General features: G+C 42.3%; 1 protein-coding gene across 1 annotated transcript; it reads right to left on the bottom strand.

The window, feature by feature from the left end:
• Positions 1-449: 449 nt before the first annotated feature.
• Positions 450-23,233, bottom strand: frmpd4 (FERM and PDZ domain containing 4). Its single transcript, XM_060877217.1, has 17 exons — positions 22,938-23,233; positions 16,296-16,397; positions 10,710-10,867; positions 10,504-10,606; positions 10,100-10,145; positions 9,813-9,917; positions 9,552-9,659; positions 8,478-8,609; positions 8,062-8,181; positions 7,121-7,257; positions 6,075-6,201; positions 5,640-5,729; positions 5,229-5,411; positions 4,848-4,968; positions 3,803-4,747; positions 2,153-3,274; positions 450-1,190 (listed from the first exon to the last, which is right to left on the bottom strand). The coding sequence occupies exons 1-17, from the start codon at positions 22,976-22,978 to the stop codon at positions 1,186-1,188; spliced, it is 3,645 nt and encodes a 1,214-aa protein (XP_060733200.1). The 5' UTR covers positions 22,979-23,233; the 3' UTR covers positions 450-1,185.
• Positions 23,234-24,875: the final 1,642 nt, after the last annotated feature.

Below are 24,875 nucleotides of genomic sequence, written 5' to 3' on the forward strand. Positions count from 1 at the left end.
GAAGAGAAGAGGAGAGGAAAGGAGACGAGAGAAGAGGAGAGGAGAGGAGAGGAGAGGAGAGGAGAAGAGAGGAGAGGAAAGGAGAGGAGAGGAGAGGAGAGGAGAGGAGAGAAGAGGAGAGCAGAGGAGAGGAGAGGAGAGGAGAGGAGAAGATTGGAAAGGAGAGGAGAGGAGAGGAGAGGAGAGGAGAGGAGACGAGAGAAGAGGAGAGGAGAGGAGAGGAGAGGAGAGGAGAAGAGAGGAGAGGAAAGGAGAGGAAAGGAGAGGAGAGGAGAGGAGAGGAGAGAAGAGGAGAGGAAAGGAGAGGAGTGGAGAGGAGAGGATAGGAGAGGAGAGGAGAGAAGAGGAGAGGAGAGGAGAGGAGAGGAAAGGAGAGGAGATGAGAGGAGAGCAGAGGAGAGGAGAGGAGAAGAGAGGAGAGGAGAGGAGAGGAGAGGAGAAGAGAGGAGAGGAGAGGAGAGGAAAGGAGAGCAGAGCAGAGGAGAGGAGAAGGGAGGAGAGGAGAGAAGAGGAGAGGAGAGGAGAGGAGAGGAGTGGAGAGGAGAGGAGAGGAGAGGAGAGGAGTGGAGAGAGCACATGACTTGTAGCAGCAGTCACACTTTCTCACTTTGGTCGTAAATCTGCTGATGGTGAGGTTATACACTCACCCACAACCAAAGAATTCTTCTACACTTGTTTTGGAGTGAAAGTCGTACAGTGTAAAGCCAGCCGGCGTGTTATAACACACCATGATCTCCTATTCTTACTACAAAATGCTAAACAGCAGTACAGGATGGGCAGGAGGGTAATATGTGTCAGCGGGTACCTGGTGTGAGCGGGACAGAATTTGCTGCCTAATCCTGCCAGATTATTCACCACAGGTAAATTATGGCATGTCTTGGCTTTCATCCAGGGTTTTCTCAGTGGAGTTGAACTCCCTTTTAAGTTCTTTAAAAGTTCCATCAAAGCCAAAATAGCTTCCTAGAAAACAATCAACTTTTCTCCGCTGCTTTCCATCGACGTTTCAGGAAAATTCCATCTCTGCCTTCCTGAGGCTACCAGAGAGTCGGCGCAATACGGAGAAGACCTCGACAGACCTCTGGTTTTGGCACTGAAGAGTTTGTGCCGTTCATGAATGGTCAGGATCGGTGTAGATGCATTGTGTGTTAATGACAAGCGTTCTGTTTCAGTGTCAGCGTCAACACACTACACTGTAACAGGAGGGAAAACACAGAGGAAACATGTTACAAAGAAGTTCCATTTTATTCTGTTAAAGAGAGAGAACATGAGAAACATTTTAATGAATGAAACATCAAGCAAGTGAGCAATGAATAAATTAAACAGCTTCCTGTGACAGTGTTGGAACAGCAAGGCCCATTCTGTTGTTCCTGCTCTACACTGATTTGGGGCGATAGATCAGGTGATATGAGGCAAGTACGGTGGCTGAGAAGTGCAAAACATTAACAAATCTGAAAACACAACGACAAGTCAGACAACCCGGAAACGGTAGTGTGTCGTTTTTGAATGGAAACTTACCAATCATTGGACAAGACACCCGTCACTCAAGATATACAGGTATGGAATCTTATGTGTAATGTGTAAAGTTCTCCGTTTAAATATAAGAAAATAACAGAATGAATCCACAGTAATGACAACACATTTTGTACACTTTTACACACATTCCACATTTACGCTGCGGCAGACTGTTGAACTTCATGTGTACCTTGAGTGACAGGTGTCTTGTCCAATGATCAGTAGGTGTTCCAATCACAAACTATACCAACCTCTTCCGGGTTGTCTGGCTTGTCGTTGTGTTTTCGGATTTGTTAATGTGTTTTGCACTTCTCGGCCTCCGTAGGCAATAGATCAGAATATCAGCTTTCATTTCCTCATTTTTATTCATCTAGACGTGTTCATTTAGAACATGGACCTTTTGTGGCAGAACATTACATGTATAAGTATTATTATTCCTCTCTTTTCACAAAGACAACAAACCTGATGTTAACGTTGTTTAGAGATGAACCAAAAGGGCTCAGAGAGTATTTTTACTGGGAGGAAATAGACTTGGGCTACTTCCTATCACAAAACTTGGACATCCTGCCTGAATTCAATCTCCATTATGTAAAATATACACATCACATACAGTATAGAGACAAGCTTCTCTAAAAAATACCTGTTGTTTCTCTGATCTTGGCCATCCTTTGGCATCCTTCACGTCCTGTGCTGGACTCTGTACCGAGCGTTCCCTGGTGCTTTCGTAAAAACATGGGATCTAACGTCTGATGGACGATTTTGCGATGTGGACTTTGACTGTAGGCTTTTTCTTCTGCGTTCGGGTATCCAAGGCCTTTCAAAGAAGATTCAGTGATGAGTTGGATGTTCTCAGCAGTGCAGAGTGGAGAATCCATGGGTGTTACACAGCTGCTGCTTCCTGTACTGCACCCTGCATCGATGGATGAGCACTGCGAGCTCTGCAGGGAATGAATGCCTTCGCTCTGGAGCGACGACATCCTCTTCGGCAAGTGGTACTCATACAACCGTGTCACTTCCTTCTCGGATGCCAGTACCTTACTTTGCTGCTCGTGTGTCTCTTGCTGGATTAAGTAAGCTTCTTCTGCAGTCGAACGAGTGTTCAGGTCCATCAGGGATCCTCTGAGATTACTCGGAGCTGTGTTGCTAGAGCTGCCACATTTTAGTGTCTTGGAGTAAACATGTTCCTCTGCTTTACAGTTCAGGATCTGCTGTGATCGTACGTTCTTATCCTGAAATGGAAAAGGTGTCCTCTGAAGATCAAACCCTGTGTGAAGAGCTTCTCTGGAATTGGCATTGCTGTATCTCCCAACAACGTCCTCTACTTTAGAGCCAACTGCATTGATTTGTGTTGATTCTTTTTTGTTAGCGAGTCGTGATCTGCAGTCTGCCTCATCAACTTTTCCTTGTCTCTTGCCTATCATGCCATCCATGTGCCTTTTGTTGAAATAATCAGATAACGATTTGGTCTCCATTGTTTCAGGTTCCATCTCCAAGTGGTCTGAATGAAGAGCCTGACATGAAGCTACAGCTGTAGACTTTAGTTCTTCCTCCTGGTTTCTTGACGTGGCTCTCAAACGAAACTCTGTTTTCTCTGCATTCAGCGTCTGATACCCTTCAGCTGTCGCCACAAACATTTTCAGTGGATTCTCTGAGAGTTTCTGAGCCGCTGCTAGCTCTGAGCTCTCCGTCATTTCGGAGGAATTCGTCTCGTTTCCGGAATCAGAAGCGGACTCGGGGCTATAAGAGCGAGATATTTCTACACCTGCGTGTCACAGAAAGACAAATGATTTAGGGTTGATTCCTTTGGGCTTAGTTAAAGATAGCAAGCAAATATTTATTATGAAAAAAACACCTTCATGCTTATCTTACACATCCATAGTTTTAATAAAACAGGAAATAAGATATTTAAATACGTTTAAATAATTTATTTAAATCTAATGAGAATTTATCATTAGATACAACACTGACTAGCTGTGACATCATAACAAGCTTTCAAACAATATAATCCATTGTGCACGTAATTTAAATCGTTTATTTGTACAAAAAAAAAGACAAAGACAATGAAACCAATAAATATGTTTACAACATTAACAATGGAACAAAAGAAACAAATGATTCAGGAAAAAGAAAGACATCTGGAAACAAAACAATGCATTCACATAAAACAAAAAGAAATATATGGGTCAACATGGAAATATAGGTGGGGTAATGAAGAGTATGGTATAAAAAACACAAAAATCAATGGCTGGAGGACTTCATCAATGAATAAATGTCACGACTGAGTAAGAACCTGAATTATTGTCTGATTGTAGGTGGGACTGATCTTCAGAGGCTGCCAAAGCTTCTAGTGCTTGCAACGTGGAAACGACAGCGTCGTCCAACACTTCCTCTGTCCCTGTGTCCACATTCATGGGCACAGAGTCAATAAGTGACACTGGGATGTCCAAGTTTCTTTTCTCCCTCATTTGTTCTCCTTGGTGCTCGTCTTCATCTGAGCTGTCTCTGAATCCTGGTGGTGGAGCTGCTATGGCTAAGTTTAGCGACTGCAAAAGCACGTCGTTGTCTTCGACATCGTTTCCCTCAGGTGGTGGTGGAAGAGAAGTTAGGTCAATGATGTCGTCGCTAGATTCCGACAGGGAAAGCAGTGACAGAGCTCTTTCTCGAGAATCTGCCATCGCCATCATTGACATGTCATCCTCACAGCTAATGTCGTCTTCGTCCTCGGCATCATCGGTGGTTTCGGCATAACAAATGTCATGCAGGAGCGGCTCCTCGATTCCCTCAGTCATACCAAAGATTTTGCCATCGGCGTAGACCATGTGATTCCCATATTGGAAGCCATCCAAATCCAAACAAGAATCCAAGGGTTTATAGTCATCCTGATGCAGATAAAGTGGCCGCTGATCGTCCAAAATCTCTGGAATGTCCTCCATCAACCTTTGGTACCCCAAATGCTGGGGATTCATGCTAGCCAATGGAGCATCTCCGAATATAAAAGACACCTTGGCACTCTTGGGTGACTCGTCAGACTTGCCCCTGAAAAAGGGCTGTGCGTGGGCAGCGGTTTGCATACAGGTGCCTCTGCTTGCTCGATGTGCTTGGTGAAGCTCAGTAATATACATGGGGGTGGAGTCTGGCTCTGAGATCCTGCCACTGAGGTCCTCACACCCAGTATAGGAACTGTAGTTCCACTCAATCGCTTGAAAATTGTGCTTGTCCCGGGAATCATCTCTTCCTAACAGAAGAGAGGAGGCACAGCATTCAAAGCCAGAAAATACAGGCACAAATAGTTTTTACATGAATAAAAGCATCAGTAACTATGACTCCACCCTTACCAGATGTGCTGTTGGCCATGTTGAAGATGGTGCGACGTGAATCCACCAGCAGTCTGTAGTAACCCGCAGTAAGACATGCTAGATTCATCGCATCACTGGACTCCATTATTAGAGTGATGGGCTAAGAAGACAACAATATCTAAATGTAGGTCTAAAGCAGAATAATAAAAAATACCACAATAAATCCATCCATCACACATACGGTACAGTAGCACAAGGAGCCCCACTTTGATAATCATCTTCTATACATCTATTTTAATCTCCCCTTGCTAACACAACTCCAGTCCACCATGTGAAGCTCCATCCAAACACTGACCTATCATACCCAGTCATTCCATCTTTATTACCTTATCCCATCCAACAAGCTTCACATCATTGTACCTTCACATCGAGCACATGGAGCTCTACTCTGACGTTCTTCTCATCCTCTGTGTACATCTCAATGCGGTTAACATGGCTGAAGTCAGCCAGCAGGGCCACCATGTTGGTTTTGGTGTTGATGACGTGGCTAATTCCATGTCGTGGCCCAACTAAAAGTGTTACTTCTGTGGGTTTCTCTGCTTGCTAATGACATAACACACACACACACACACACACACAAACACACACACACACACAAGAGACACACACACACAGATAGTTATATGTACATGGTTATAGTTATATTACTGATAATAAATTGACAGTATTAAATGATAATGCTAAAATGAAAAACAAAACAGTTCTTTAATTGTGGACCTGAAAGTACTGTCTGTGATAAAGAAATGACTTTATTCACAAAAACACACTCACAAGCAGTGTGGACCTAAACACTCTTCCTCCATACAGTCTCAGGTCAGTCAGATACTTCAGGTAGTGAACTTTGGCCTGAAGTGCCGTCAACTGCAAACAATCATTCGATCAATCAATCGATCTATTTAATCTATACACATACACACAGTAAAATTTATGAAACTAAATGTATTGCATAATTTATACTTTAATAAGAACTTGCACACATTGGGGCGAAATTATGTTTAGGGGAAAGAATACACATTAACATATTTTCAGCAGGTTGCAGTGGTTTGGGTCAATATAAAAACATTTGAACTGTAATTTTAATAAATTTTCACTTTTAATATTATTTGATAATAATAATTAGTTGTTTTACTAGTATTACTTACAAACTCTGAGGGCAGTACATATGATATTTGGACCCCGCTCTATAGAGCATATTTACATGTTTACCTTTTTCCCAGGAGGCACCAGGTTCTGATTGGTCTTCAGAATGTGAGCGATCGCCTTCTTGATGTTTTTCTCTTTCATGCTGGACAGAACTGCTGGTGGAAGGAACAGAGCCAAGCCCCACTCCTTCCTAAAGACAAAGAAATGAGTTTCACTATGGCCCAACTGCTAAGCACTTCTATATCAGTAGGGGGAAAAAATGAATATTGAGTAATGGGAGTCAGAAATTGGTGTTGTTGGTACGTCTTGGGAAGTTCCGCTAAGACAATGGTAGCATGCTAGCCTGTTAGCCAGATAAAAATGTAAAGACTCGGATTTGTAAACCAAATCAGATTGTTTACAAGACACAAGGACAGGTGTCACGGACACATTTTAGCTATATTTACTTATCTAGCTAAACGTTTGCTATCTTGATAGAAAAAGGTCATTTAGAAAGTTCTGGCAAAAACTTATAGATCTCAATAGAGAGATGGAGAGAAAGGGACATTTACTCTTTACCAGAAGACATTGTTATCGCTAGCTAGGTAGGTTATCCAGCTAGCTCAAAGGGATGAGAGACAACCTTTATCCCCTGTACCCAGAGCTTGTTTTAAGCTTGCTAAGTAACCTTAGCTAACATGAGGCACCTAACTGTGATAAATATGAGATATGTTCCACATTGTTGTTCACACAGGATGTTCTCATAATGCATCTAATGACGAAGAGACAAGAAGATGGGGGGGGGGGGGGGATATTGAATATATTCAATATTCAAATATTGAATAACTGCTCAAGTGACTGATCCCCGTGACTGCTGCGACCTTTTTGATTTCAGGTCTTCTAGCATGTTTCACTGACACGCCATCATGGCACATACACTACTGCCTGTCACCACCCGAGAGTTGTGTCGGAGACAACAAACCCGTGAAGTGTAAATTCATGGGTAATGTACACATCTTGGCCTCCACATGATTCAAGGAATAAGTTGACATATATGATGACTTATAGGTTTTGATGATGGATATTGCAGAAAGGGACCTATATATATATATGAGTTTAGAACCACTCACTCAATGTATTTCATCGAGACTTTCTGAGTTTGTTTGGTGCTGATCGTGAGGATGTACATCTGAAGAGCGGCGAGGCGAAGAGCCGTGTCGTATTTCAGCTCTGAACCAAAACGCTCCTGAACAACATCCTTACAGCTCTGAAGGAGATAGAGAAAGGAACAGAGAATAACAGAGACAAAAGAGACATTTTTATTTAACAACCTTCTCGATTTAACAACTCTGCTACACCTACAACCCTTAAACCCCTGCTTTAACTCCAACTACTAAGACCCCAGTATCAATCTCCCTGAACCCTGCTCCACCTCTAACCTCCCAGATCCTTGCTCCACCTCCATTCATCTTCTACCGCTTATCCGAACTATCTCCGAACTTATCCGGCGTCATCAGGCATCAAGGCAGGATACACCCTGGACGGAGTGCCAACCCATCACAGGGCACACACACACACTCTCATTCACTCACGCAATCACACACTACGGACAATTTTCCAGAGATGCCAATCAACCTACCATGCATGTCTTTGGACCGGGGGAGGAAACCGGAGTACCCGGAGGAAACCCCCGAGGCACGGGGAGAACATGCAAACTCCACACACACAAGGTGGAGGCGGGAATCGAACCCCCAACCCTGGAGGTGTGAGGTGAACGTACTAACCACTAAGCCACCGTGCCCCCTGCTCCACCTCCAACCTCTTATAAATCTAAAACCCCTGCTTCACCAAATTATCAGGCCCATGTACCAAATATCCCACATCTCTGAAAATCCTCCACATACAACCTACAAGACACCTGTAGCTCCTATAACCAAGTTAATTGTTTGATTGAATTAAAAAAAAAGTTGTTTACACCTTTTTATCATCTTATTTCTATGTTCCAGTGCTATTTCTAGTTGTCAAAATATCTGGACTATAGATTGAAATGTCTCAAATTCGCTGCTGTTACCTGCAGATAGAGATACTCAAAGGTCACAGGGTCACGACGGAGAAGATCCACCGGATCCCTTGGTACAAAAGCAATGCGAAATAAACACCTCATCTTGTGAGAGCAAGGACGCTGAGTCACCTGGAACAAAAATATTACAGACACACACTTTTTTCTTTTCAATGTATCACAACATTTTAACAGCACTGTATTGTAAAGTTATTTATTAGCTAATGCTAAAAATGTAAGAGTTTTTGAGAAATTGTATTAGCTTCTTTGCTAGGTGTGTAGTATTTAAAGTAAGTCTTCGTTCTTTTCCATCTGTGGTTACGTCCTGAACAACAACATAAAGCTGAAGAAAGTCAAATACTAGAATTGAATTTGTTTTATCTAGTTATTCCTTCTGGATTAACGTATAGCTCAAATCCGAGGCGTACCCGACTCAGCATGTCTTGCTCATGCAGGAGCATCAACTTTGTGTTAGAATTTTCAAGCTTCTGCTCCAACATCAGAGAAAAATGTTCAATGCTTTTGATGGACAGCTTCTCTTGCAGTGTCAGTAGGACGTCCTTCCAAAACACAAAAAGACAAATATAAAAATGTTACTTAGGCTGATTAGAGTCACAGTGAAGGGAATCCATTGTGTAGTATGTAGAAATGTTTGTATTGAACTGAAACCTCTGAATAAACTGTTTGCTTCAGGTCCAATCACATTCTATTGGAAAACTAAACTAAGGGGCTTTTTACACCTGGTCTTCATGTTCATGTGTTTTCTGTGATCTGATATCTACCCGATGGTAAAAAGACCAGGTCTAAATGCCCTCTGAAACGTTTTGGAGACGGATATAAATCCGATGGTACAAACCCCTTCAGACAATGGTACGTGTTTCAGATGAAACTGGACAGGTGTAAATGAATGTGGTTGTTCAAGCCACATACGTCAGCTCTATACTCCTCCCAAACAGAAGTACGTCACTCAGGTGATCTTTCACACAGGCGTCTCGTCGGGTCTTAAAACGCGCTGCTGCTGCCAGCGAAAACGCAGCAAACAGTAAACACTGTTTTTTGTAACATAAACGTCGTAACCAGTTTTTACGTCTTCTTTTTGATCGCGTTCTGAAAACCGCACACACCAAAGTGTGTTCTATTTTAATTACCCCGGAAATGAGGTCAAACATATTAGCATTTTGGGAGGGAGTAGAAAGATCGGATCGATATCCGATTCGCCGAGACGCGTTTATGTGGTCTAATGTAAATGGAACAGTTTTAACAAATCAGATAGATATCGGATCAGAGACAACACATGAAGTGACCGGGTGTTAAAAGGTCTGATGGTGTTAACTGTTGTCCTCTTTTAGACTTTCTAAACCTTTCTAGACAAAAACAGTTCACAAAGGTAGATTTACATTTCTGTGATTAAAACAGGTTCATTCCCATAATACAAGTTGCTTAGCCTTATTAATATTTTTATCGTTAATAAAGATAACATTTTAATTATAACTGTTTAGTACCTTAATGGAAGTGTTGGTGTCAAACTTGAAGGATTTTGTCTGGCCGTTTTCGAGGTACACCTTCAGAACATTTGGCATAAAGAGCAGTGAATTATCCTTCACTGTTTCCTGAAATTAAACAGTTACCCAAATTTACTCCTTAAGATTTAAGATTTAAAAAGGATCAGATATGATGGTATATCAGTACAGCTGTATGTGTTTAGGGTTAAAATATCTAAATGAAATGATGGTTATTTTATTGATATAGATCTTTTTACTTACAGGTATTTGACCGTTAACGATGACCTCTTCAGCAAATCTGACTTTTACAGGGTTCGATTTTAGCTTTGCCTTTTTGGCGGCACTCATGAAGGCAGACTTGGGTGACTGAAAAAAACAGAATTACAGTAAAAAAAAAAGGGAAGTTGAAAATCAATGTTTTAGATTATACATAACATAGAAATAAATGTGGAAATTGAGATGCACAAAAGCTTACAGTTATATTAAAGAACATAATACAGAAATGAAGTCAACACGTCTGTTTATTATAGAATATAAACCCCACTTACAGGGTAGGGCTGAATGACCGTCAGTAGGATGGCCTCCTTACAACTTCTACAGCACAGGAGAAAATAAAAAATATAAAACTTTCACTCTTGTATACAGTGAAACTGTGCAGAGGGAAAAAGGTAAAGTTTTCACTGTTTGTGTCGTTATTAGGGATAAAGCACTGGGTGTTAAAGCATGAAAATGTCGGCCGTGGAGGACACAGTGCTCAGACAACATCACAGGCATGATGGTGTGTTTGACAAACATTTTTGTGACCTATTTATTGTGCTGGATCAGAAATTCAGGTCTGTGAGTAACAGCTCCAGTTCTCTGAGCAGTATATGTGTATGAAAGAAATCCATTGTGTAATAAACTGTACTTTACTCTGTATTTTACACTAATCCACACAGACGTGTTAATTTACCTGACCAGGTCGATCACTCGCTCTCGAGGAGCGCTGCTGACTGGATCATCGTTGATCATAATGATTTCATCTCCAGGAAACAGCTTTCCCTCTGATGGACCTCCTGTGACAGACATGACAGCTCTTATGTTCACCTGTTAACCTCAGACAAGTCTCTTTCTGTGCTCAGGTTCAGTCTATCGAAGGTGCATGAAGTAAACTGTTACCTGGAGTGACAGAACGAACTACGACAGGCTTTTCACTTCCTGCCACAAAGCCAAAGCCTAAAACTGGGTCTCGTCTCATTTCAACTTTCCGGGGTGCTAATTTATCGCCCTCCAGCCCGAGACGTACTTCCTCCAGAGAACTTGACTGGGAGACATGACTAAGAGAGAGAGAGAGAGAGAGAGAGAGAGAGAGAGAGAGAGAGAGAGAGAGAGAGAGAGAGAGAGAGAGAGAGAGAGAGAGAGAGAGAGAGAGAGAGAGAGAGAGAGAGAGAGAGAGACACAGAGAGAGAGGGGGATACAGAGAGAGAGAGAGAGAGAGAGAGAGAGAGAGAGAGAGAGAGAGAGAGAGAGAGAGAGAGAGAGAGAGAAAGAGAGAGAGAGAGACAGGGAGAGAGAGAGAAAGAGAGAGAGAGACACAGAGAGAGGGGGGGAGACAGAGAGAGAGAGACAGAGAGAGAGACAGAGAGAGAGAGAGAGACACAGAGAGAGGGGGGGAGACAGAGAGAGAGAGACAGAGAGAGAGAGAGAGAGAGAGAGAGAGAGAGAGAGAGAGAGTGAGAGAGAGAGAGAGAGAGAGAGAGAGAGAGAGAGAGAGAGAGAGAGAGAGAGAGAGAAAGAGAGAGAGAGAGACAGGGAGAGAGAGAGAAAGAGAGAGAGAGACACAGAGAGAGGGGGGGAGACAGAGAGAGAGAGACAGAGAGAGAGACAGAGAGAGAGAGAGAGAGACACAGAGAGAGGGGGGGAGACAGAGAGAGAGAGACAGAGAGAGAGAGAGAGAGAGAGAGAGAGAGAGACAGAGAGAGAGAGAGACAGGGAGAGAGAGAGAGAGAGAGAGAGAGAGAGAGAGAGAGAGAGAGAGAGAGAGAGAGAGACAGACAGAGAGAGAGAGAGACAGGGAGAGAGAGAGAGAGAGAGACAGAGAGAGAGAGAGAAAGAGAGAGAGAGAGACAGGGAGAGAGAGAGAAAGAGAGAGAGAGACACAGAGAGAGGGGGGGAGACAGAGAGAGAGAGACAGAGAGAGAGACAGAGAGAGAGAGAGAGAGAGAGAGAGAGAGAGAGAGAGAGAGAGAGAGAGAGAGAGAGAGAGGGGGGGAGACAGAGAGAGAGAGAGAGAGAGAGAGAGAGAGAGAGAGAGAATCCATCACACTTAATGTTGTGGAACATCTGTGAAACAAGAACCTGCTCTCCTGTACATTATAGCTGCTATAAACAGCCGTTATCTCATCAGACTCCTTTCTGGAGTGAAATAAGACAAATTAATAAACAGCTTGTGACCAGGGACTTTATCAGTGCTGGGCTATGAGATGTATCGTACTGTTTAGAATTGATATTAATCATTTCAGAGACATGAACACAACATACTGTATGCTTTGCCTTTCCTGCTTAGTTCATTTATAGATTTGAATCAATAAAACAATTCAGTGGAAAAGACTGACGTACACACAAAAATCCTCTTGGCATTAAAACCCATCGCTGTTTTATTCTCTGCTCTTTTGTCCTTCTCCCTTACTGTTCACTAATTAAAGCGGTGGCTGTGTTCAAATCCCCAGTGCTCCTGACACGTGCAGCACTGCACACTGAAGGCCTACAATTATTCTTTCACATGAGGGAGCGAGTCCTCTAATCACTACAGCTCAACATACACACATTTACAGAAACAAAAAGCCCACAAACGTCTTCCTCTGGTCTGCTACACAGTCACCTTATTGCACGTAACATCACACAGAGAATACAGTTCAGATTAAAACTTAAATAAATACTGCAGCTACTGCTTTATACCTCAACATCTCCAAACAACATCTTATAGAGTCTCACCACAGACAGACAGACAGACAGACAGACAGACAGACAGAGGGTGATACAGACAGACTCACAGACAGACAGACAGACAGACAGACAGACAGATAGACAGACTGACAAAGGGTGATACAGACAGACTGACAGATAGACAAATAGATAGTCAGACAGACAGACAGACAGAGGGAGATGCAGACAGACTGACAAACAGACAGAGGTTGATACAGGCAGACAGACAGATAGAGGGTGATACAGACAGACTGACAGACAGACATACAAACAGACTTACAGACAGACAGACAGAGGGTGATACAGGCAGGCAGACAGACAGACAGACATACAGACAGAGAGTGATAGAAAGACAGACAGACATACAGACAGACTTACAGACAGAGAGACAGACAGAGGGTGATACAGGCAGACATACAGACAGACAGACAGACAGACAGACAGAGGGTGATACAGACAGACTGACAGACAGACATACAGACAGACTTACAGACAGACAGAGGGTGATACAGACAGACAGACAGACAGACAGAGGGTGATACAGACAGACTGACAGACAGACATACAGACAGACTTACAGACAGACAGACAGACAGAGGGTGATACAGACAGACTCACAGACAGACAGACAGACAGATAGACAGACTGACAAAGGGTGATACAGACAGACTGACAGATAGACAAATAGATAGTCAGACAGACAGACAGACAGACAGAGGGAGATACAGACAGACTGACAAACAGACAGAGGTTGATACAGGCAGACAGACAGATAGAGGGTGATACAGACAGACTGACAGACAGACATACAAACAGACTTACAGACAGACAGACAGAGGGTGATACAGGCAGGCAGACAGACAGACAGACATACAGACAGAGAGTGATAGAAAGACAGACAGACATACAGACAGACTTACAGACAGAGAGACAGACAGAGGGTGATACAGGCAGACATACAGACAGACAGACAGACAGACAGACAGACAGAGGGTGATACAGACAGACTGACAGACAGACATACAGACAGACTTACAGACAGACAGACAGACAGAGGGTGATACAGACAGACAGACAGACAGACAGACAGACAGAGGGTGATACAGACAGACTGACAGACAGACATACAGACAGACTTACAGACAGACAGACAGACAGAGGGTGATACAGACAGACTCACAGACAGACAGACAGACAGACAGATAGACAGACTGACAAAGGGTGATACAGACAGACTGACAGATAGACAAATAGATAGTCAGACAGACAGACAGACAGAGGGAGATACAGACAGACTGACAAACAGACAGAGGTTGATACAGGCAGACAGACAGATAGAGGGTGATACAGACAGACTGACAGACAGACATACAAACAGACTTACAGACAGACAGACAGAGGGTGATACAGGCAGGCAGACAGACAGACAGACATACAGACAGAGAGTGATAGAAAGACAGACAGACATACAGACAGACTTACAGACAGAGAGACAGACAGAGGGTGATACAGGCAGACATACAGACAGACAGACAGACAGACAGACAGAGGGTGATACAGACAGACTGACAGACAGACATACAGACAGACTTACAGACAGACAGACAGACAGAGGGTGATACAGACAGACTGACAGACAGACAGATAAATAGATAGTCAGTCAGACAGGCAGACAGACTGACAGACAAATAGAGGGTGATACAGACAGACAGACAGACAGACAGACAGACAGACAGATGGTGATACAGACAGACAGACAGACTGACAGACAAATAGATAATGCAGCTAACAGACTGTTTGGTGAAAAGCCCCTTCACTTCATTACTCCTAGTTCATTATACACAACAGTAAGATGTGTCGGATCATGTTCTATTCTCCAAGCTGCTGAATAATGAGTATGAAGCCATTTTGTTCAGTTAAACCTGTAATGAATATGATTATTACTGCTAGCTCTGTTCCTGTAGTAAACACACTGACCCTTTACGAGACTCCTTTTCATACGAGATTTATTTCAAAGCCCATGTCAGGAACTTTGCTTGGACGTGTTGTGGTTCACGTGCGTCCTCGTCGCTAGTCACCTGTTTCTAATGGACTTCTTCTTCTTCTTCCTCGTCTTTTCTCCTCTGTTCAGTGTTTGTCTCTGCTGTGTCAGTGTCCTAGATTTTATTTTGGGCCTCGTTTTATCTATGAACACACCTTCTTTTCTGACAGCCGACCTTCTCATCCTCTCATTCGTATGCCAACATTTGAGTCACTACAAACCTCTTTATAGTGAAGGAACAGGTCACTGGGCAGAGGTGTGGGAATGAGTCACTAAACTACAGGCAAATAACCACATGCCCAGTCCTCCTTTAATCTGCAGCAGGTCACAGTGTAACTCTAAGACTACTGGCTTTATTGCTTGCTTTATTTTGACCATTGGCCTTTCTTTATTTTTTATTCTTATTTATTTTTTTAAATGAACTTTTTTATAGTTTCTACCACGATGTGGAGTCTCATTTAACAAACATGTCATTTCTGAAATATCTCTCTCTCTCTCTCTCTGTCTCTCTCTCTGTCTCTCTCTCTCTCTCTCTCTCACACACACACACACACACACACACACACACACACACATACACACACACATACACACACACACACACACACACACACACACACACACACATACACACACATACACACACACACACACACATACACACACATACACACACACACACATACACACACACATACACACACATACACACATATACACACACACATACACACACATACACACATACACACACACATACACACACACACACACACACACACACATACACACACATACACACATATACATACACACACACACACATACACACACACACACACACACACACATACACACACATACACACACACACACACATACACACACACACTCGTGCTGTGTTTTCCATCAGGAAGGTGTGTGTAACCCGCTGTGGGATTATACTGCGCTGGCTTATACATTGGAGTACATTTGACATGGCCACCTGCAGAACAGGCCACGCCCACCTTCACATATGTTCACTAAAATGGCTGTCATTAGAGTCATCAGACTTAGAAAGTGGTGCAGCGTAGCGTTCAGTAACAGTTTAATCAGATACATTAACAGTGTTATAGCACAAGTCCACTGCCTCGCTGCTCGTCTTTTTGATGACTGATGAAGTAAAAACAGTTCTTGTTAGTCACTTGGCCCAGAGTTATGTGACACGAAACGGCGCTGAAGCGGCGGAAGCCCTTGTTTTAAAGACTGTAATTTCAGACCAGCCCTCGCCCACATGCTGTCTTTCACGCCAAACACAGATTATGGGTCTCTTCAGACACGCATTAATACGAGCGCAGCCGCCGGAGCAGCACTCAGCATGAACAATACGCCCAATTAACACAACTTAACACAACGCAGCTTTTCCACTGTGAGATTTATGACTATTGCTTTGGATCCCAGAAAATCTTAAGTGAATTCTGTCGGACTGTGTGACATCACAGGACACCAGCAGTTCTCTTGTCTTCTCATGCGCTGTGAGTTTGCTGTGCTAATGCTGGTGGATTTTAAATAAGCATCGTAGCAGCGTTTGCACTCGATCATGATCAAAGAGTTCACCAGCAACATCAAATAAAATAAACAAACACATAAAACCTCAGAAATATGAGCAACAATATGATGTCACTGAAAAATCACTCCACATCTCAGGCTAATAACATCACTGTGGTGTAACTCGAACGCTCTGGTTGTGTCTGACTCACTCAATGAAGCAGTCGCGTTCGTCTCTATTGGACACCGAGTCCCATCCGTCTCCGGGACCATGAGACGAAGATGTCCATCCACCTGAGGCTTTGGTCCTGTGGCTGAACGCAGAAGTCATACAGTAAGAGGAAGGCTGAGAGGTCTGGGTTCAAATCACAGGAGCACTGCATTGTGGGTGATTAGTATTTACAATGATGCTAATAAGTAATTAAATGTTTTTTATTGTTGCTCGAGTGAAGCAGTGATGAAAGTGTTAAGTGACGCAGAGACCATTTGGAATTTTTTTTACAAATTTGTCTACTCTCAAGATCACCTTACACTGCACCCTATTCCATGCTTACACACACACACACCCACACACACACACACACACACACAGTGCATTATTTGTTTGACTGTATATTTATAATCACACCCCCAGTGTCACTCAGATGAGGATGAGGTTCCCCTTTGAGTCTGGTTCCTCTCAAGGTTCCTTCCTTTACCATCTAAGGGAGTTTTTCCTCCCCACAGTCACCTGTGTCACCTCAGTCTTGTTCATTGGGGATAAATACAAACACATTTAAATATCTCTAATATTAATCTTGAATTTTGTATTATATTAATCTTTATATTATTCTTTATAATAACCTTTTGTTCTATGTTCATGTTCTGTAAAGCTGCTTGTCAATTGTCAATTGTAAAAAGCGCCATACAAATAAACTTAAAAAAAATTTATTCCTATTCTTTTTTCTTTATTTCTTTTTTTAAACTGCATATTAATCAAATCAAATTGCTTTTTTGGATAAATAATAACAAATAAAAGTGAATTAATACACAAAATAAACAAGCCTTCATACTCAGCAATGCAACCTTATAATTTTACTTTTAATAGACGTTTATTTTATATTTCATAACTTTTATTTATTATTTTATTTATTTATATTTTTATTTTATTTTATTTAACTTTTATTAAGTAACAACTGACACTGATAACTGATGTGATATTAAATAGTGTTACACACAGAGAAGAACAGATACTAAAAATGATCTAGACATAAAGTTAGACAATAGCTTTATAAATAAATATGAAAAGGCATCATTGAGGTGGTTTAGAAGCAGAATCTAGATGAGTTGGTATCAGCTGAATTAGCACAGCTGGTTATCGTATGTCCTGGAGCCTTAGCTAAGTTGGAGATGAAGATCTGAAGTGACTCACCGTTTGAAATGACGCATTGTTAGGACAGCACGCGGCTCGAGGTGAACTCATGTTCTCATGCAGATGTTTGTGTATTGTAATTTTAATCCTCAGAGCGGGAGCCTCGGAGCTGTAACGCCGTGTCCGCAGTGCACGCTGAAACTGAACACACTCCACAGTCATTAATAAATGACGTAGTATGTGGAGGAATGTGTGCTGAACAATTAATGAGCAGCGTAACCCTCCCCGTTCAGCTGTCCCTGCTTTTAGTCTGGCTACATGCCACTGCTACAAAGCCACAGCTAGGACATGCCAACGATTTTATTCCGACTCAAACAGCGATCTTATGAATCAGTTGGCCCCACCCACTAGTTTCATCTCATACTCTGATTGGCTGAAGTTTATGCCTGTTCTCTTTAATCATTCTCTCTCCGATCACACAAAACAACTTCAGTGACATTTGTTAATTTGTTCCAAAAGCTTTGAAAAGCTATACGTTTAGATCAGACTTCACTTTAACGGCAGTATATATGGTTTGGATTCTTCTCTACATTTTTATTGGATTTTATATTTGGATTCGATTCATTTTAAACGCTCTGTACTCTCTATGCTTTAACTCTGTTCTGAGATTGGATTATATGTTATCATATAGCATCCTCAGATGTATAGTATGTGCTCAGATTGGATTCTGCTTTAACAGCACGATCCTCAGACTAAATTCTCCTTTAAAGGCTCTGTGCTCTGATTGGACACCATGTTAACAGCTCCAGGCTCAGATTAGATTTTATGTTAAAAGCTGTATGTCTGGATTGGTTTCTACTTTGATGGCTCTATGCTCATTAACAGCTCTATGATCTGATTGGATTTTGCTTTAACATCTCTATCATTTTATTTTAACGTGCCCGTTCTCTAGATGCCGTTCATACCGAGTCTCCATTTTTATCTTCTACCGTTATTCCGCATTGTTCCTGAAATAAAAACATTCCTTATGTCACTATAGCTGTGTGCAGGTCTTGTACTTGTCTTACTGTCACAGATATTTACAGGAAACTGGGACAAACAGAACAGTGGGCACTTTGCATTATTTTTGGCCAAGGGCACTTAAAACCAAAACCAATCCAAGAGTCTGTTCAAGACAATATCAGATTCTTCTGCCTAGGGATCAGTTTAATAATCAGTTACATGATGAACCTCCACATATAACACACTATAGTGTAATTGCAGCTACTTCAAATTATCACCGTGTTCCATTTAGGAGGAAGCTGATTATGTAGGCAGCAGTTTTGGGCATCTTTTTTGCACCCAAAATAAAGTCCATAATTGCTAAAATAATTGAATGGATCCTTCACAGAGATGGTGAATAGACATGGAGCCACATATCAAGGTTCAACTGAACAAAATGTCTTTGTTAATGGTGAATGCTCACTTTTACAGCATTTATCAGACACTCTTATACAGAGCAACTTACTGAGGCAGGGGCAGTTTGGTGATCCTGGGATTTGAACTCACAACCTTCCAAAACAGTAGCCCAACACCACTTAAACACTGAAGTACCACTTTCTATAACAGCACACAACTTTTGTAATATTACTAAATTTTCTCTGATTAGATTTTTTTTTAAGCAAAAGGGGGCGGGTTGTCTTGACCCCTTAAAGGTGACCTGGCTGGTGATTGGTGTCAGTGAACAGGATTAATTTCACCTCCACTCTTGGGCACTGCTGCGTTCAATTATTTAGACAGCGCAAAGTGATACACACTCTCCAGTGGACGTGTCGCTACGCTAAGGCAGAGTTCTGCAGGCTTTGTATTAGCACAGTAATTACAGAGAATGCATTGTATGAGTAATTAATAATTTAATGAGGCGACTTACAGCCAAGTTCAGAAGTCTGATTATTACATCAACAACTAGAAGAAATTTAATTACTACGTTAAATTGGAAAGTTTTTTACTTCCCAAAGAAACACCTGTGACGTCCCTTCAGGATAAAATAATGCTGTTGAATCAAAACAAAGGTTTGATATCATATTTATATATGAATTTTTATGATTGACATTATTGTCAAGGACATTCATAACATTTTATTTGTGATGAAAGATTGAGTAAAATTCTTTAGGTCTGTTTTCACTTTTGGTTAATGGCGTCCCACTTTACCCAGAATGCTCTTTCCCACTTTACCCAATTTTTGCATAGCGCTTATTACAAGTGACATCGTCACAAAGCAGCTTTACAGAACATAAACATAGAACAGAAGGTTATTATAAAGAATGATATAAAGATTAATATAATACAAAATTCAAGATTAATATTAGATATATTTAAATGTGTATGTATTTATCCCCAATGAACAAGTCTGAGGTGACTCAGGTGACTGTGGGGAGGAAAAACTCCCTTAGATGGTAAAGGAAGGAACCTTGAGAGGAACCAGACTCAAAGGGGAACCTCATCCTCATCTGAGTGACACTGGGGGTGTGACCCAGACACTGCCAACTACATTCCAGTAACGGTGCAGTGGGAATTCCACCATTATACTAAAGTCAGAAATAATCTCACCACTGATGTGGAAGAGGACGACCATTCACCTGAGAATTCCAACTCAGGAACGTTTTTGACTTCCAAGTACAACAGATTGCATCGTTCTCAGAGATTCATCTCTATCTAAAAAGACTTTAGGGTTCAGCTTCCAAAGCATCAACGTTCATGCTAAGTCCACCATCACTGTGCTAAGACCACCATCACTGTGCTAACACCACCATCACTGTGCTAACACCACCATCACTGTGCTAAGATCACCATCACTGTGCTAAATCCACCATCACTGTGCTAAGACCACCATCACTGTGCTAAGACCACCATCACTGTGCTAAGACCACCATCACTGTGCTAAGACCACCATCACTGTGCTAACACCACCATCACTGTGCTAACACCACCATCACTGTGCTAAGATCACCATCACTGTGCTAAATCCACCATCACTGTGCTAAGACCACCATCATTGTGCTAAATCCACCATCACTGTGCTAAGACCACCATCACTGTGCTAACACCACCATCACTGTGCTAAGACCACCATCACTGTGCTAACACCACCATCACTGTGCTAAGATCACCATCACTGTGCTAACACCACCATCACTGTGCTAAGTCCACCATCACTGTGCTAACACCGCCATCACTGTGCTAAATCCACCATCACTGTGCTAACACCACCATCACTGTGCTAAGACCACCATCATTGTGCTAAGTCCACCATCACTGTGCTAAGACCACCATCACGGTGCTAAATCCACCATCACTGTGCTAAGACCACCATCACTGTGCTAAGACCACCATCACTGTTCTAAGACCACCATCACTGTGCTAAGACCACCATCACTGTGCCAAGACCACCATCATTGTGCTAAGACCACCATCACTGTGCTAAGACCACCATCACTGTGCTAACACCACCATCACTGTGCTAAGACCACCATCACTGTGCTAAGTCCACCATCACTGTGCTAAGACCACCATCACTGTGCTAAATCCACCATCACTGTGCTAACACCACCATCACTGTGCTAACACCACCATCACTGTGCTAAGACCACCATAACTGTGCTAAGTCCACCATCACTGTGCTAAATCCACCATCACTGTGCTAACACCACCATCACTGTGCTAACACCACCATCACTGTGCTAAGACCACCATAACTGTGCTAAGTCCACCATCACTGTGCTAAATCCACCATCACTGTGCTAACACCACCATCACTGTGCTAAGACCACCATCACTGTGCTAACACCACCATCACTGTGCTAACACCACCATCACTGTGCTAAGACCACCATCACTGTGCTAAATCCACCATCACTGTGCTAAGACCACCATCACTGTGCTAAGACCACCATCACTGTGCTAAGACCACCATCACTGTGCTAAGATCACCATCACTGTGCTAAGACCACCATCACTGTGCTAACACCACCATCACTGTGCTAAGACCACCATCACTGTGCTAACACCACCATCACTGTGCTAACACCACCATCACTGTGCTAACACCACCATCACTGTGCTAAGACCACCATCACTGTGCTCCTCATCTCACAGATCAATAACTAACCAAACAGAGTCTCCGTGTCCTGGACTTTCACTCCGATGTTTACATCAACGTCTCCACTGACAGTCGCTCCAACATGTGAGTTAAACACGAGTCACATTACTGTTTGTTAAACACTAATATTGAAATCTTTAATAAGGTGAACGAACACTTTCCTGTTACTGCTGTAACCTCTCGAGGAGTAATAATAATGTCTCCATTAACATGACAGCTGCAAACTTCTCAAAAAATACAACGCCTGCAAACAAACTAGCACAAAAAGTGCTAATTATATCACCAATATTTCACTGTGTTAGTGCTGGTTGGGATTCCTACTTTTCTGTCCTTTTTTTTGGTCAGTATTTGGTAGACTCCATTTTGTATTTCATTTAGTTGATATTTATAAATGCTGCTGTTAGAGAATCTCTGGAGCGGCGTGTGAGGCGAAAAAAGGCGGGAAGGGTTTGGGGACGTGTGTCACGTGTCACGTGCACTCAGTGAAGCGGGGTGAGGTGAGTCACTATATACACAGGGACCTCTCTCTCTGTCTCTCTCTCTCTATCTTTCTCTCTCTCTCTCTCTCTCTCTGTCTCTCTCTCTCTGTCTCTCTCTCTCTGTCTCTCTCTCTCTGTCTCTCTCTCTCACTGTGTGTCTCTCTCTCTGTCGCTCTCTCTCTCTCTGTCTCTCTCTCTGTGTCTCTTTCTGTCTCTCTCTCTGTCTCTCGCTCTCTCTGTCCCTCTCTCTCTGTCTCTCGCTCTCTCTGTCCCTCTCTCTCTGTCTCTCTCTCTCACTGTGTCTCTCTCTCTCTCTCTGTGTGTGTCTCTCTCTCTGTCTCTCTCTCTCACTGTGTCTCTCTCTGTGTGTGTCTCTCTCTCTGTCTCTCGCTCTCTCTGTTTCTCTCTCTCTCTCCCTCTCTGTCTCTTTCCCTCTCCCCGTCTCTCTCACACTCTCTCTATCTTCCTCCCCCCTCTCTATCTCTCTCCCCCTCTCCCTCCCCCTCTCTCTATCTCTCTCTCCCTCCTCCCCTCCCCTCTCTCTCCCTCTTGTTCCAGGTTGTTAACAGGTCTGTGTGTTCCAGCCCCCTGTGTGTTCCAGCCCCCTGTGTGTTCCAGCCCCCTGTGTGTTTTAAACCCCTCAGTCGTGTTCCGTTATAACAGCCGTAGTGTTGCAGTGAAACGCGCTCATTAAACACAGACCAGTTTTTACACCGAATGACAAAAGAATGAAACGCGTCATTTTTGAAGACGCACCAAAAAAAAAAAAAATCCAAACAAACCCGATCGAATTTGTGACTCCACCAGACACAAGGAACATTTTTCCTTCACCTCTCTCTCTGTGTATCTGTCCATCTGCCCCAGAAGACAGAAATGGCGGACTCACCCTGACAGTTTGGGCATCCTGACGAAGCTGAACACGTCCATCAGGTCCACCGTTCACTCAGCTCATATAGACCCTACAAATCTGCCCCGACGCCGTGTTATTGCCCCCAGACCGCATTTTCTCACGGCTTTTCCTGCCGCTAAACTGGCAACATGTCAGCATCAGTGCCATCGCGCATGATGCGGGGAAAGGATGGAGAGACAGAGAGAAAGAAAGAGAGAGATGGAGACAGAGGGATGGAGACAGAGGGATGGAGAGGTCCTCGAGCTCTTCATTTAAGAGGCGATTAGATAAGAAGAAAAAGAAGGAGAAGAATAAAAAGAAGGGATGCAGAACAGAAGGCAGCGTGGGAGGATGGAGAGAGGGGGAGTGATGGAGAGACAGCGTGTCCGTAATGAATCACTTCAGTGATTCGAATCTCTAGAACAACTCCTTAAAATTCCGTTTGATTTCATTTGAATCAGATCGTGTAAGGTGTCATTCGCCTTATGACTCATTTTTAGTTTGCCATTCAAATGAAAACATGTGTTATGCATTCTGATTTATGATTTGTTCTCTTTCTTTTTTGCTTTAAATTTATGATTTGCTATTTGTCTTCTTTTTTATTGTTTGATTCATCTGAATCGGATCACTAAACATTGACTAAACCTGGTCAAAAAATGTTTCTATAACAAATACAGTACTGAAAACTACATTATGTACTAAATTACAGATTAATCCTTTACTTATTTCGTAAATAAAAGAAAGGTTCTAGCATTATAAAGCTGAAATAGAACATGGAGGAAATTGCATGTACATATTTTACTCCAATTCCGCTGAAAGATGCCACACCAACCTCAACATTTATACCCTGGCCTACAGATGGAAAAACAAACAGATGTCAAATTATCTCTTTACAATAGGAAGCAGTTTAATGGTAAAGTATTGACATCAACTGGCTTTAATTTTCAGGTTTGATTTAATTTGAAATATTGAACATGTGTCAAACTCATAGGTTAAGAAGAATTATGGGACTCATGGGAGTAAAACCAATAATGTGTTTAGATGAATTAGGAGTCAGGCTAAAAGTCTAATCAACAGGAGAAACAAAGTTTAGCTTAAAAACACTACTGTACTCTATATAGATGATTCGTCTATGCTTAGGATACGATTCACAGATTGATTCACTGTAAATGATTTGTTTAGTATCCAAGAAATGAATTGCTTGTGAGTCATTCATAACTCACAGACACAGAGAGACAGATGAATGTGGGAGTGATGAAAATGGAATAAATCTGCTATCGATCTATCTGTCCATCCAGCTATCGATTGAGATTTTCTCAGAGATCCTTCAATATTAAATCTTCTGGATCAGATGTAATCAGAGCTGTTCGAGAGACAAATGCAAGGAGGAGAGAAAAGCAGCAGATGGAGGAAGTGGATGAAAGGAACGTTTCAATAAATCTGACTGATTGATTCAGCCTCGCTGCCCCAGACTAAACTGATGTAGCTCTGCTAAACACACATTAACCTCCAGTTTGATCAAAAATTCAGACTTTATCAAGTGACTGTCTGAAACTATCTTATTGAGATGAAAGTAAAAGGAAAAGAGTGCACAGAAGGTCAATAGCATGCTATGCTAACCCTCTGTGCACTTTTTAAGGCAGGTTTTAGCTTAGTAGGATGTTTACGTTTGTAGAAAATTAACACATTTATTTCAGATTATTTGCTATAAAATTAGATTTTTTTAAAAAATCAACCTTTATATTTGACAATATTTAATCTCTAAACACTAAAGAACTATCAATATATAGCAGGTTGCTTATGGCTAGTCTACAGATCTTAACTAGCTGATTAAATCCCCAGGAATCAGGTTTTTGGGTCACTTTAAAATGCCTCGTGTCTCAACACTCATTGTGGAACGTTCCAAAAAAGTGAGAAGGATAAAGGAGGATCATC

Source organism: Tachysurus vachellii, chromosome 8, assembly GCF_030014155.1.
Source record: "Tachysurus vachellii isolate PV-2020 chromosome 8, HZAU_Pvac_v1, whole genome shotgun sequence".
Taxonomy (NCBI): Eukaryota; Metazoa; Chordata; class Actinopteri; order Siluriformes; family Bagridae; genus Tachysurus; species Tachysurus vachellii.